This window comes from Myotis brandtii, unplaced genomic scaffold (assembly GCF_000412655.1).
Source record: "Myotis brandtii unplaced genomic scaffold, ASM41265v1 scaffold399, whole genome shotgun sequence".
NCBI lineage: Eukaryota > Metazoa > Chordata > Mammalia > Chiroptera > Vespertilionidae > Myotis > Myotis brandtii.
The window spans coordinates 4023500-4038363 of NW_005365325.1; the positions used below are offsets into that span (position 1 = coordinate 4023500).

General features: G+C 37.9%; 1 protein-coding gene across 1 annotated transcript in view; it reads left to right on the forward strand.

Moving 5' to 3' along the window:
* Window positions 1–641: 641 nt before the first annotated feature.
* Window positions 642–14864, forward strand: part of SLC5A12 (solute carrier family 5 (sodium/monocarboxylate cotransporter), member 12) — a 37751-nt gene continuing 23528 nt past the window's right edge. The window contains exons 1-6 of the mRNA XM_005873087.2: window positions 642–1538; window positions 5467–5532; window positions 7004–7055; window positions 7903–7970; window positions 12590–12744; window positions 12849–12989. Coding sequence (XP_005873149.1) covers window positions 1200–1538; window positions 5467–5532; window positions 7004–7055; window positions 7903–7970; window positions 12590–12744; window positions 12849–12989 — 821 coding nt within the window. The 5' untranslated portion in view covers window positions 642–1199. The remainder of the gene's footprint in view (window positions 1539–5466; window positions 5533–7003; window positions 7056–7902; window positions 7971–12589; window positions 12745–12848; window positions 12990–14864) is intronic.

Consider the following 14864-nt stretch of genomic DNA (forward strand, 5'->3'; position numbering starts at 1 on the left):
GCTCTTCCCCTCTCTCGTCAATCCATGTCTACGGTCTTTAAGATAACTTGTTATGTAAAATTATTTATTTATCTAAGATGCACCTATACTGAATTTATCTGAAAAATAAAAAAGTCAATATTAAAAAAAATTGTAAATGGAAGATTATAAGAGAGGGTTTTGTGTGCCAGAAAAAGTTACTGGCATGCCATGTTTGGCACGCGTGCCAGGGTTTGCCCACCCCTGCTCTAGGTACAAGTATTGTAAATTGGTCAAAAGGAAGGAGAGATGGAGAAGATCAAGCTGAGGACTACAAATAATTTATTAAATTTTTGGTAAGTCTATTTTTTAAAGCCTAGACTCAAGAGAGAATCAGCTGTTAAGTTCAGTATGCTTCCCTGTAAGCCAATAAGGTAAATATTATTTTTTCATTTTAAAGATCAGATAAAAGAGGGAAAGGAAATTTGAGACACGTAAAGACTCATAACAACCCTGTAGGATCATTATTCCCTTGACCATATGAGTCTCAGAAAGGTTAAATGATTTGTTAACAGTATCACAGCTCACTGAAGCTTCAGCCGACTTGAGCAAAGGTCTCCTGATTCCTTGGTCTTTGCTCCTTTCCCTCCACACTCACTGCCTCGGGCGATTGCAGGTTCACATCCTCCACCCTTCCTCACTCAGGACAAAGACACCACTGAGGGGGTTGTGTTTGCATTTTACAGATTCCATTTGACTAATTTAAAATGCTGAGGTGGTCAACCTGTATCACCTCTGTTTCCCAGTAATGTTTAACCTTAAGTTTTTTTAAAAAAAAATCTAGCAGATAAAAGAGCATGTTATCTGGCAAGTCCATTCCACCTCCAATCCCCCACCCCCACCTCCCACTTGGTTATTAATTTCAGAACACATCTGAATTCTTTCTCTGTGGCATATGCTTGAGTAGAGGAACAGACAGCTCCTGGTCAGGGGCAGATTTCAAGTTCTCATCTGTTGGTACCAACACCATTACCAGATTCCTCTCTGTAGTCAATCTTTGAGATCTTCCCTGAGTATCGCTTGGTGTCTGAAGATCCACAAAGGTGTCTCTGGTCATCGCTCTCTTCACAGAATTAGTCTGCTCTCTCAGCAAAGCATCTGCTGTACTGAGCTTTGCTTCTGGAAGCAACTTTTCCCTGAGACCTGGTTGAAAGCAATTCTCTGGTGTTAAACTTCCCGGCATGGAGGTGAAGAACTTTGCGGCTTGGGATTATGTCGTATTTGCAGCCCTCTTTATCATTTCTTCTGGAATCGGGGTGTTCTTTGCTATTAAGGAGAGAAAGAAGGCAACTTCAAGGGAGTTCCTGGTTGGGGGGAGACAAATGAGCTGTGGTCCCGTGGCGTTGTCTCTGACAGCCAGCTTCATGTCAGCTGTCACTGTCCTGGGGGCCCCTTCTGAGGTCTACCGCTTTGGGGCCTCCTTCACACTCTTCTGCATTGCGTATACTTTTGTCATCATCTTCACATCAGAGCTCTTTCTGCCTGTGTTCTACAGATCTGGCATCACCAGCACTTATGAGGTAAGACAACTCTCCCCTTATTCTTTGTTTTGGGAGGAGTTGCTATTTTCTCTCCACTTGATCAATCTTTTGTTGTTTTTGCTTTTTTCTCTAATAATACACATCCTCTTAATGATAATATGTGGTAATTGAAGAATATTCACTTATTTTTAAGAAAAATATTACAATGCTATTGGGAAAAGCTTAAGCTTTGGATACAGACACAGTTGTTTTTTCTTCTGTAGAACAAAGTCATGGAGTCAACACCATGAGACTATTTCAAGGATTAAATGAGAACCTGTGTATGACTACTGAATGCATTGCCTAACTTTTAAGAGCTTCTCAATGAGAGAGCTAAAGTTATTATTTGTATTATTATTAACATATTCTGAAAAGCCCGCAGAATGTATATCATGAATATTGTCATTTTCTGTAGGAAAACAGAGATAGTACAGGTGAATGACTTAGTCTAGCTTGTATAGTGAGTAAAGCCACTGTGAACCATTTTGTCTGTATCTTTTTCCATCAGATAGTAGAGATGAGCATTCTAATACAAATTATTACTATGCTCCAGTTTTTAGTGAGGAAATGGTAATGTTTTCAAAAATTAGAAAATATTTTAATGAGAAAGAATTGCTCAATAATACAAATATGGGGATTATTTTAATGAGAGGAAATGAGGTAGTGTTTTGACTTTGCAATAATTCTCAAGAAAAATGTCAAGTTAAAAATTGAATTTACATGTCCAATATTTAGTTTCTATGAAAAAAAGTGTTTATTTTCCTCATCAAACATCCTTACTAAGTCACAGCAGAGGACTCTTAACAGAAGAGGGCTGTTTTTCTTTTTCTTTTTTTTTAATCCTTTAAGCTAAATGATTATTAAATTAGTACAGAAATAGAAAAATATTTACAATATCAGTGCCTCCATGGAACAAACATGGGTTGAAAAAGCTAATTACTTATTGTTTTAAAATATATTTACATATGGGAATGCCTATAGGGTTATAGTATATAAATTTAATTTACAAAGTTTGTTGCCCTCTACATATTTTTAAATTCTCCAATAGTAAGAAATCAAGGTTATGTAAAGTACATATGAAGTTATTTTGGGATTGTCTCTTGCTCTGTAAGAACTGGCAGTGTGGCATAGGGATTAAGAGTATGGACTCCAGACTCAAGTCTATTTGGCTTTGAATGACAGCTCTGCTATGACTTTGGGAAAACGACTTAACTTCTCTGTACTTGGTTTTTACATATGTGGAATAGTGATGATAAAATCACCTATCTCAAAAGACATCTCTGAGGAGTAAATGCAAAACCTTTTTTATTATTTTTTATTTTTTCAATTACAGTTGACATTCATATGCAAATACTTTTAACACATCCTGGCAAACAGTAAATGCTACATAAGAGTTTTGTATTATTATTGTGGTTGTTGCTACTGTCCCCACATTTATATTATGACTTAGTCTATCTATTGAAGCTTGAATTTGTTTCTTTGTTCATCATCCATTCCCTGTTCCTGATCCATATGGTAAATATTCTTTCTGGGACCTTTTAAAGCACTAAATATGGGAGGGGGTAGAGTCTATTTCCCCAGCTCTTGGCCTTGTGATTTGTTTTGACCAACAGGATGCGACAGAAATGATGTGTGTAGCTTAGGCTTCATTAGGCTCAGAGTTTCTGCCTTTGCTTTCCTGGAATGCTCTCTTGACACTGCTATGCCAGGAAGCTGTTCCAGCTGGTCTAGCTTCTGGAGCATGAGTTGGAACACAGAGGGAAACAGAGACACCCTAGTCACCAGCCATTGCCAACTAACAACCAGAGGCTTTAGTGACCTTCTCACCCAGTTGATCTTCCAGTTGATTTCAACCCCACGGGAGCCCAGAGAAAACAAGTAGAGGAATCACTCAACAGATCTTCAAAATTATGAGAAATAATAAATCCTTGATTTTTAAGCCCATGAGTTTTGGGGTAGATATTACACGGCAGTAGTCAACTGATTTAAATGTTTTGATATACAGTGAGATTCAAGACTAAGATATGCCATCTGTGCTACTTTATCACCACCCTGTCCCCTGTCAAAGCATAAGGAATTGTTCTCACCCTCAAGTTATATATTAGGCTCAGCTCATTTGCAATATCATACATTTTCGTTATCTCCACTTAGCTTATAATTAGTCTCATCATGCTGTCTCCACTTCAATTAATGTTATTTTTTATTTTTTATCACACACTAATAAATCCAGTTTGTTGTTTACATCTAACACTAGTTTAGAGGCTGGTGTCTGATCTATCTGCTTTCTCATTTTTCTTGGACTTATCAAACTGTATGGCTTCTAAACTCCTTACTCTTCAATTCAAACTTTTTTGTTGTAAGAATACACAGGATATTATTACTGTATATCTTCTTTTATAGTGGTTTTAAGCATTATAGATTACTTTTTTTGGTAAATTTCTTTCCTTTTAATTTCTCTTTAAGTTAAATTTGTGGTATCATAGCAATTATATATAAATTTTGAGAAATTAGATGGATAGGTATATGATATCACTATTGAATCTTACTTTAGCATAGTAAATGATATTACAAAATGTTTGTTGTGAAATAGATATTTAGGGTCTGATAGGGTCTTAACCAATGTTATGAAGCCTTTTAGGTCATTGTAAGGATTGATTTTTACTATGATATGTGTCATTACCATGTTTGGGCAGAGGAGTGAGATGATGGGATTTGTATTTTGAGTGTTACTCTACCTGGATGTTGAGAATGATTATAAGGTTTTAACTACTGAAGAAGGGGATCTAATTAGTAGGGTATTGCTATAATCTAGGCAAGATATGATAGTATTATAGTGGCAGCAGAGGAGATAATCTAAGTAACTGTGTTTTGAAATTGGGGGGTAGGCCCCATGATTATTTTATGAACTGGATGTGGACAGTGAGAGGAAGTGAGGAGTAACCATGTTCCATATTATTTGGGCTTGAACCAACATGAAAAGTTGACTTGCTATTTCCTGAGATGGAAAATAATGTGACTAAATCAGGTTTGGGGTTTTGAAAATAATCGAACACGATTTTAAATGTTACCTGTGCAAACCCGAAGCGTGCAACTTTTCTGTTGAACTTTCATTTTACTTTTGACTGCAGTAATAGCTGTAGACACAGCAAAGATGGCCATTGAATGCTCTGAATAAGCCAATACATTCTTTCATATGTAAAATTATACAGTTGGAACAGTCTCTCTTATTTCACGGATGAGAAACCAGATGCTTAGATCAATGAGTGAGATAGTGGCAAAGCTCAAAGTAGAATTCAAGGAGTCTTTTTATTTATCTAGTTATTTTTTTTCATGTACCCTTTTCTTCATACTGTCTTTATAGTTTTACTTAAGATAAGAAAATCATGGATCAGACAGTAGAGTGTTTGGAATATAAAGCATCCACAATGCAGAATAAAGATTTTGAGAAAAAGAGAGACATAAGCAGAGTTCCATTAAGAGAAGCAATGTGGCTTGATGTGTGGTTAATAGAATGGTGGGAAGGATTGGAATTCAGGAGATCAGTTATGGAGCTACTACTGTAGTCTGGAAAAGATTAAATAAAGGCCTGAAGTGAATTTTGGAGCAATGGGAACATAAAAGGTGACAATGGCTTTAGTATATCCAGTAGGAAAATCCTGAGTAGCAAGCCAGAATGCTCATATTTTTTTTAAGCAACCTATTTATCTTCCCTGATTATCTTGAGAAGCTTGAACAAGTATTGAGCTTTAATATATATTTGATTTTAAACAATCCATATTTTTTCTTGTTCTGCCATGTATGTACTAGTAGCATACAAGCACATGACAAATCCAAAGCACTAAACTCCAAGGAATAACAAAAAAATGAAACTTCTTAGCAGTTCTAGGTAAGACTCACTGACTCTTTGCACGTTCTTTATTCTTTCTAGTACTTACAACTACGATTCAACAAAGGAGTTCGCTATGCTGCAACAGTCATCTACATTGTGCAGACGGTAAGGATAAGGGCAGCTACAAATGTGGAATTGTGGGTGACAAGATACAGGTTAGTTTATTTCAGGTGGTAGTTAACTCAGTTAAGAGAGAAATTTGATGCCTGACCGGTTTGGCTCAGTGGATAGAGCATCGGCCTGTGGACTGAAAGGTCCCAGGTTCGATTCTGGTCAAGGGCATATTCCTTGGTTGCAGGCACATCCCCAGTGGGAGGTGTGCAGGAGGCAGCTGATTGATGTTTCTCTCTCATCGATGTTTCTAATGCTATCTCTCTCCCTTCCTCTCTGTAAAAAATCAATAAAATATATTTTTAAAAAGAGAGAAATTTGATACTAAGAAGAAAATAGTTTCTTTTAAGGATAACACTTTTGAGATATGCGATTTCATCTAGTTATCCATTGCATATACTCCATATATACATACAAATAAGAGCAAACCAATGTATATCATAAACCACAAAGAAAAATAAAGCATTGTCTTAATATTTACTTCAGCTCTTTTTTAAAAAAAATCTGTATACATTGCTTTGGATATAAAGATATGAAATGGTCTGTTAACTGATTAAGAAAAAGTCTAGTTAACTGAGTTGAATCAGAAATACTCGTTTTGTTGAAAATTATTTGAAGACAATATTTCCACACCAATACTCCCACTTGCCCCTTCTGGACTCCTCTCCTCCCTCCCAGGCTCTGGGGTGCCCTCATGCAGCCTCAGCTTGCATGTGGCACACCTTTGGCGAGTTTCCTACTACTCACCAAGCATGTTCTGCTGAAAGATAACCTTCTTCCTCTTTCTTAATCAAAACTCCCATTCACACAGGCTGAAGGACTTGAGAGAAATAAAAGGATGAAAAGACTGATCTACGATCTGTCTATGGGTGTTTACCTTTTAAAGCCCTCACATAAATCTCTAACTGGTGAAATTTCATATAGAATGAAATGGCACTGAACCCACTTCCATCAGGGCAGTGGTCACAGTTCTGGGAGTTAGGAGCTATACTCATTGTGCAGATGACCCACATCATTAGTCTTCTCTGCACAGTACTTCCTCCTCACAGATGCTTTCCATCTTCCTAAAATCCATAGCTTACAAACTGCTAAAACATATTTGTGTCATTATGATATGTGTAAAGGGGAGAGGGGAAGAGGGAGAGAGAGAGGGAGAGTGAATCAAAAACTTAACTTGAAGCCCATTTTTCTATCCTTTAGAAACACACCAGATCTAGCTATAAAATCCCAAAATTTGCAGCAATCTTAAAAGCCCAGCCCTATTATTCCTCCACCTAACACTTATATCCCTTCTGCAAACTAGCTACAGTGGTCAGCAACTTTCAAATTAGAGTGGATGGGAATGAAATGCTTGGTGAACAAGTTGAAGGAAATTTATTTCTAAGGTCAATAAAGAACTTTCTAGGCAGCTTTCCCTTCCATGTGTCTTCTCTCAGTGTTTACCTCATGCTTGTTTCTCCACCAGATTCTCTATACGGGAGTGGTGGTGTATGCTCCTGCTCTGGCGCTCAATCAAGGTGAGTTATCAACAGTTCCCTGGGCACATTCCACCACTGTTATGCCTGCATTCTGGCCTTGGGAAATATTCCTAAAACATCTTGGGGAGACATTCCTGTGTTCGGGGTGCCCTGAATTACTGTGGGAGTCACAATATAAACCTCTAAAAGTTGAACATTGAAAGTAATGCAAATAATGAGTTACCTGATTTTGCCCACATGGTCCAAAACACACAGTTTAATCATTTGTTTTTTGTAATCACTGTAATGATGGGAGCTTTGGTATTATACATGCACAACCACTACATAAGATCATCCATAATATGCGGTGATTTCTCAGTGGTTTCATAAAGCAGATAATCTGAGTATAATAATAAACGGTGCTTATAGTCATTACTTCAAGATTTATTCTTGACCCTTTTTGAGAGAATAGAATCCCAGAAACAAAAAGGAAAAAGAAAGTGAAATCAATTTTATAATGGTATCTATGATATGTGGAAGTTCTCAATATTCAGTTTAATCATGCTATCTGCTTATATTCAGAAATATCAGTTCATGGCTGATGTTTATTTGGTTTTGATATACTCAAAGTAACACAAAAACAAAAGACAAATAATTGGTGCATATCATAAGCTTCAGGATTTTAGGATAAAAAGTTGGCTTTTAACATTACATGAAATTTATGGACTCAGTGAAAGTATAAGAATGTGACAAAAGAATCTTTGTCAACGTGAGAACATTCAAGAGAAAACTCTAATTTGATTTTCATTTGCCCATAAAGAACACTGACAAAAATATTGTTACTTTTTACTGGTAAAGCTTGCTTTTCTCAGAAAAACTTCTTTCAATATTCTTTCTCTTTTTGTAGTGACTGGGTTTGATCTCTGGGGCTCTGTGTTTGCAACAGGAATTGTTTGCACATTCTACTGCACTCTGGTAAGTATCTAGCTGTGAAAAAGGATTTAGTGCTATCTCCTAATACAGGATAAGGGCAAATCTCCAGCAGCAGGGCATCTAAATATAGAAATTGCTATTCTAAAATTAAGTAGAAGTATGTGGGCTTATCTATTGCAGTTTCCTGAGGAAAGTGCTGATGTTTTATTTAAAACTATTTTTGGTATCAACCATTAGTGGAATTTAAGCTCTGAGCTCATTTGAGAAAGTCAGGGCTAAGAGAAGATTTAATGAATAAAGTACTTCCTTGATCAGAGGATTAGGTGACCAAATGCAATTTCTTTTTTATTTTTTAATACTTTTTATTGATTTCAGAGAAGGAAGGAGAGGGAGAGAGTGATAGAAACATCAATGATGATAGAGAACCATTGATCGGCTGCCTCCTGCATGCCCCCTACTGGGGATTGAGCCTGCAACCCAAGCATGTGCCCTTGACCAAAATCAAACCCAGGACCCTTTAGTCCATAGGCCCACTCTCTATCCACTGAGCCAAACTGGCTAGGGCCCAAATGCAATTTCTGAGAAAAATACAAATTGCTCAATTATAGTGATTACAAACCATGGTTAGAGTTTATAATTCACTGTGCAATGGTTGAGTAAGCAAGGATGGCTGGTATTTTGTAAACCTGAGCATTCCACAGCTTGCTTTTATCTCTTATTCGTGGAGCTACTATGATAACATTTAACATTTAGATTTACACATGCTCAGTCTTTAACCAAGAAACCTGGTTGTTATTGGCAACATTTATATAATTGCTATAATTCACTTAGTTCAACAAACTTTCATTGAGTACCTATTATTTGCTATGCCCTGCCATGGGAACCTTTATTCCTCTAAGCCATTTACATCATATACAGAGGCTATAAGTATCCAGCTAAGAATACAACAATGGGTCTTAGGTAGCTGGATTCTCTTTCCTCCTCTCTGTAGAGAACAATAAAGTACTTGCTATATTATCGCATAGCAGACCTACATGTATTTTGGCATTATGTGCATACCACATACTCTGTTAACATATATCATGAGAATATGCAACTTTTAAATTAATTTATTTTTATTGTAGAAAGTATTATAGATGTCCCCCTTTTTCCCTCCTATTGACCCCCTCCTCCCTGCTCCCACTCTTTCCCTAGAATATACTATTTTAAAATGCCCTTATCTCTCTTTTATCATCTTTGCAAATCTCACCAGTTGTTTATGCTACAAAGTTTCCATTCTGTTCTCTCTACCTTCCATTCCAGGCACAATTCTCCCTAAGTTAAAAATAGACTCCTGCTCCTTAAGCATCTGGCTTTATCTGAGATTAGTTGTTCTGAGGTCCTATACAGTGATGAGGAGATACAGTGCTAGGGATGCTAAAGACTGACTTAGCAAAAACAGTGGAAGACAGAAAGAGTGGAATAACATCTTCAAAGCAGTGAAATAAAACAATTATCAACCTATAGTTATGTATTTAGCAAAATGATATTTCAGGAGCTGACTGTGAAGAACCAAGAAAATTTACCACCACCCAGACAGTGTGGCTCAGTGGTTGGGCATTGACCTATGAACCAGGAGGTCATGGTTCAATTCCTTGTCAGGGCACATGCAGAGGGTTGCAGGCTCGATCCCCAGTGTGGGGAGTGCAAAAATCAGCCTATCAATGATGCTCTCTCATCATTGATGTTTCTAACTCTCTCTCCTCTCCTTTTCCTTCCTCTCTGAAATCAATAAAAATTTACTTAAAATAAAAATTTATGGCAAAATTTCAAGGGAAATCATTTAAATAAAATTATCAAAGTGGAAAAATGGAATTAAAACAAAGCAAAACCTCAACTGATTTATGCAAGAGAAGAAAAGAGAAAAAAACAAACAAACAGAAAAAGTAGAACAAATAGAAACCAAAAAGTAAGATGTCAGAAACAAGTAAGGATAGTTTAATCATCACAGTAAGTTAAAATGAACTAAATGGACTATTAAATTGGTGTCAGTTCTTCCCTCTACCCTGCTAGCTTCTGGCAGATTAAAACATCCATTTCTTCATGCCACTTGACTGACCTAATTCTCCCCATTGTTTACATGATAAAGCATAAGCTTCTTAGCCTAGTGTTGAAAGTCTTTCATTAAGTGAATAAATCCACCCTTCTAATCTCTTCCCACCACACCTCTGTCCCTTCTCCACCCTCTAGCCAGGTTAGGGGCTCCAGTGTCTCACCAAAATGGTGGGTTCTTTATCTAACATGTTTGCTCACACATATCGCAGTCTCTTTACACGGATAATCCCATAGTTGCATAGCCTAAGACAACGGAAAGATAGTAAAAGAATAAGAAGTGATTCCTGCTGCCCAGGGGTATGCACTCTAGGAATGTAAGCCTTGGTTGCAATCTAGTAAACGCAATTTAGGAAAGTAAGCAACACAGACTGATTAAATATTTCAGTGACACTCATGGTACAATGATGAAGCCTGTGATCTTTTCACAGAAGTTCTTGACACTCTGGAGGAGTAGCAAAGGAAGATCATTCTATTTTTTATTGTTAAAAATACCATGTGCTTTCTCATAGTGCTATTCATTTCCAAAGCTCTTTTATTTTTATTTAGCTATTTATTTTTTATATATTTATTATTGAAAGTATTACCTATATCCCCCCTTTTCCACCATTAACCCTTCAAGCCCACCCCCACCCCCAGTCTCAGGCCTTCAAAACCCTATTGTCTGTGTCCATGGGTTATGCATATATGCCTACTAGTTCTTTGGTTGATCTCTTTCCACCCACCTACCCCTGCCTTCCACTTCATTCAATCTTTCCTAATTTGCTGTTCCACCTTCACCATTGTTCTGAGGGACTTTATACCTAGATTATTCTAGCAGCTTCTTTCTTTCCTGTTTTCTTCTGGTCCACATGTTCTCAACTAGAACTGTACATTAGAATCACTTGGGAATTGTTCAAAAAACACTCTGAGGACTGATTTCTACCCCAGATCTCAATTTTCCTTCCGGGGATGGGGTTCAGACATTGTTCTTTGTTTGTTTGTTTGTTTGTTTTCAGTTTCTCCAAGTGACTCTAAAGAGGAGCCAGGTTTGATAACCCCCTTTTGTTGGGTGTTTCCTTCCCACGTCCCGTGTGGACCTGGAAGCAGAGCCGCATATAAATGAAAATGAAAAGACAAGAGATAATTTGAAATATTGGGGGACCAGGCGGGAAAGTCCAACTCAAGGGGAAGGACTTCCTCCCGTGCTCAGGCTTCACCAAGCTTTTATTGATTTGGGATGCACCCATAGTATAGCCCTTAGGCAGGCGACCCCTGGCAACAGGCAGACTAGCCCATCAGCAAGGATTTACATAATAATAAATGGGGGAGTAGTTTTAGCTACCACTGTCTGGACAAATAGAGGTGGCGCCTAGCTCTGACTTTTGCTAGGGCTTCAAAGGCACCCAGCCTTGGTGGGGGGGGGGGGGGGGGGGGGGTCTCTGTCTATGCTTATCAAATAGTGAAGGCAATAAACAGTTTCCCACACCCTTTCTAACCTTTTGTCCAATCACACTTTGTTTTACGGTTAGATCCATCTTCCTGACACTCTAGTTTGTTCATCTCACTATTTGACCAGCCTTCAGCTCTTAAAACTCCTTTCTCCATTAATATCCAGATTCTACCATTCCTTCCTAGTTCTTCTTTTCTTTCTAACTATTCTACCATCTTGGCTTTCCAAAATTTATTCACTGTCACTACAAAAGAAAAGAAATCTCAGGTTGCACAAGTCAGACATGGGTGATTATCCTCAATTTCCTCACTTTCTCCTCAAATGTATTCAATTAATCACAAGCTATGTTGGTTTTACCTCCCAAATATCTTTGAAATTCATCAACTTCTATTTCTTCAATTGCAGTCATTTTGCACATGGGCTACTGAAATAAACTCTGAGTTGGTCTCTCAACTTTTCTCCTGTGGCCCTTGCAATTTATTGTCCTCACAATCACCACTGCAACTACTGAGAAACAAATAAAAGCTTTCATTATATAAATCTATTTAATGTTCTCTTATTGCTTTTGAGAAATCATTTAAGTGGCCTTGTCAAAATCTGGTCTCTAGCAAATTCAGCCACCTCCCTTTGGGCATTCTATATATTCCTCAATCTGTACATTCTAGCTCTCTTACTTCCTCAGGCAGCTTCTCCTTGCTTCACACATGCTGCTCCCCTTTCCTCATTGTCCTCTGTCCCTGATAAATTCCTACTCACTTAGAACTTAGCTCTAGTGACACTTTCACAAGACCAGGTCAGGACTTCCTGCTCTATGCTTTAATAGGAACCCTTCCTTTTTTAATTGCACTTTCCACAATTTTAAGTAAAATGTTACATTATTGTCTAGTATCTGCTTCTCCCGCTGGATCCTAAACTCTGAAATTAAGGAAGGAATCTGTCTCTCTTCATCCCATGCTTAACATCATAGTTGACACATAAAAGGGGCTCAGCAACTATGCTGAAAAAAAGAAAGAAGAAAAGGGAGAAAGGAAGAGGAAGGAAGGAAGAGAGAAGAAAGAAAGAAATATGGATCATATTTACAGCGATGGAAGATTGCAGGCTTCATTTTTAGAACTCTCACCTATTCTCTTCATTTCAGGGAGGATTGAAGGCAGTGGTGTGGACAGATGCATTCCAGATGGTGGTCATGATTGTGGGTTTCTTAACAGTCCTCATTCAAGGATCGGCTCAAGCTGGTGGATTTTACAATGTATTAGAGTTATCAACAAATGGATCTCGACTACACATAATTGAGTATGTCCAAGGCTACTTTTTCCATGTTTTATAAAGATTTAGCTGCATGATCTAATCCCCTAAAAAAACAAATCTTTGTTCACCCACTTCTCCCTGCCTCGTAGCTTTGATGTCGATCCTCTCAGGCGGCACACTTTTTGGACCATCTCAGTGGGAGGAACTTTTACGTGGCTCGGGATCTATGGAGTTAATCAGTCAACCATCCAGCGATGCATTTCTTGCAAAACAGAGAAGCATGCCAAGCTGTAAGTTATGAATAAAAAAACATCTCTATGTTTTCTCTGCCCTTATTGGGTACTCATCATATGCTTCCTAATGTTGTGTGTGTAGAAAAGAGACAGAGAAACAGAAAGATTCATTTAATTCTTCCAACAATATTTTCAAGCATGCATTACTATTCCCATCTCAGCAAGGAAGTGGTAGAGCTGGGGTTTGACCTTAATAGTCTGTCTGCCATTGCTCTCCATCATTTCCTGCCTCCATTTATTGAGAAGTAACTAGGTTAAATTAGGTGTGGGTAGTGAGTGATGCAGAGGTAAGCAGCACGTATTTCTTACAGTTTCTGTGACAAGTTGACCTTTATCACTGATTTGGTTCAGCATGGATATACCTTTAAAATGTCCAAGGGGAGATTGAAAAAGAAGACAACCCAAGGTAATGAGGCAGGTCAGAATGGGGCTCTCGGTGCTCCAAGTCCTGCCAGGATATCCTTGCCAGGCCTGCTCACTCCAAAGGACTCCAGCAGACACACAGCTTGTCAAGCCTTTTCCAGGCCCTGCCAGCCAGCCCACGCTCTCCAGTGGGGACCACAGGAAGGTACACGCTCTTTTGCAAAACTGATAGAAACAAACTAGCATAGCTTATATCCCCATTGCTGCTGTCCAAGGTTCCAGACTCCCCTGACTTGTCAGGATGCCCTCAACTTTTCTTAGAGTGAGAATCAGTCGCTATGAATATTCCTGCAACTGATTTTAAAGTACTTTCAATGCACAGTTTCTTATGTAGACTGAAAAAAAAGATAAAATTTCCTGGGCATGGTTTACCATGTTGTAACTTGCATTCTAAAAGGGAATATATCACTTTACATGTTTCACACATTCTCAGAAGTGAAAGTATTATCTAGTGTTTCAGCAATTCACTAGTAAGATACTTATATCCTATGATATTAAATAGTATTAACAAATCCTCTACACACATAATCATCACTTTATCAAATAGCTGAATTTCTGAAAATGTATTTAAGATCAAATGTGACTTTGATCTTGATATTCATCTAAAATTAACAGTCATTTAAAATTCTGCTTTAAATTGAACTAGAATTGAAGGTATCGTTTATCTGTTAGCACTGCTGTCAGGAAGTGGTGCTCTGAGGGTAGGGGTAGGAGGAGTTGATGTAGGTTATAAGACCCTTCTCAGTGCCATCCCATCTCCCAGCTTAGACCAGCACATCCAAGCACAGTCACTTATTTTCCATTCCCATTGTCTTTGTTTACTTTCTTCATATTTCTTATTTATTTATTTATTTATTTATTTATTTTTGGTGCCCGTGACCGGAATCGAACCTGGGACCCTTGAGTCCACAGGCCAACGCTCTATCCACTGAGCCAAACCAGTCAGGGCTATATTTCTTATCACATCAAAGATAATCTTATTTATTTAATTGATGTCAGCAGTTATTACTTGCCTCCAGTCCCAGAATATCCAGCTCCATGAGGGTGGCTTCTGTGTGCTCACTGCTCTATCCCACGTACTCAGAAGAAGCTGGTACACAGAGTTGCCTGGATGGAGGAATAGTGAGAGTGCAACCGATGCCATTCATAAGTGTTGGTCACCTTATGTATCAATTGTATTCCCAAAAGGCTATCTCTAAGTCAAGCCCCTACCAATAAAAACAAACAAATAAAACTCAAAGGTAAACATGGTTAGACTACTCCCAAGGAAGCAACTTTTGAGATAAGACCCTTTGCTAATGTAAATCATGTAAAATAAAAACTTTTCAATGGGATAATTTTTTAACTTATTTGCTTCATAAATAAATACTTTGATTGAAGGGTTTTGTGAAAGTTAGGTATAGCTGTACAGCACAGGTTTTGGGGGCCTTTGAAATGAATGTGTGTCCT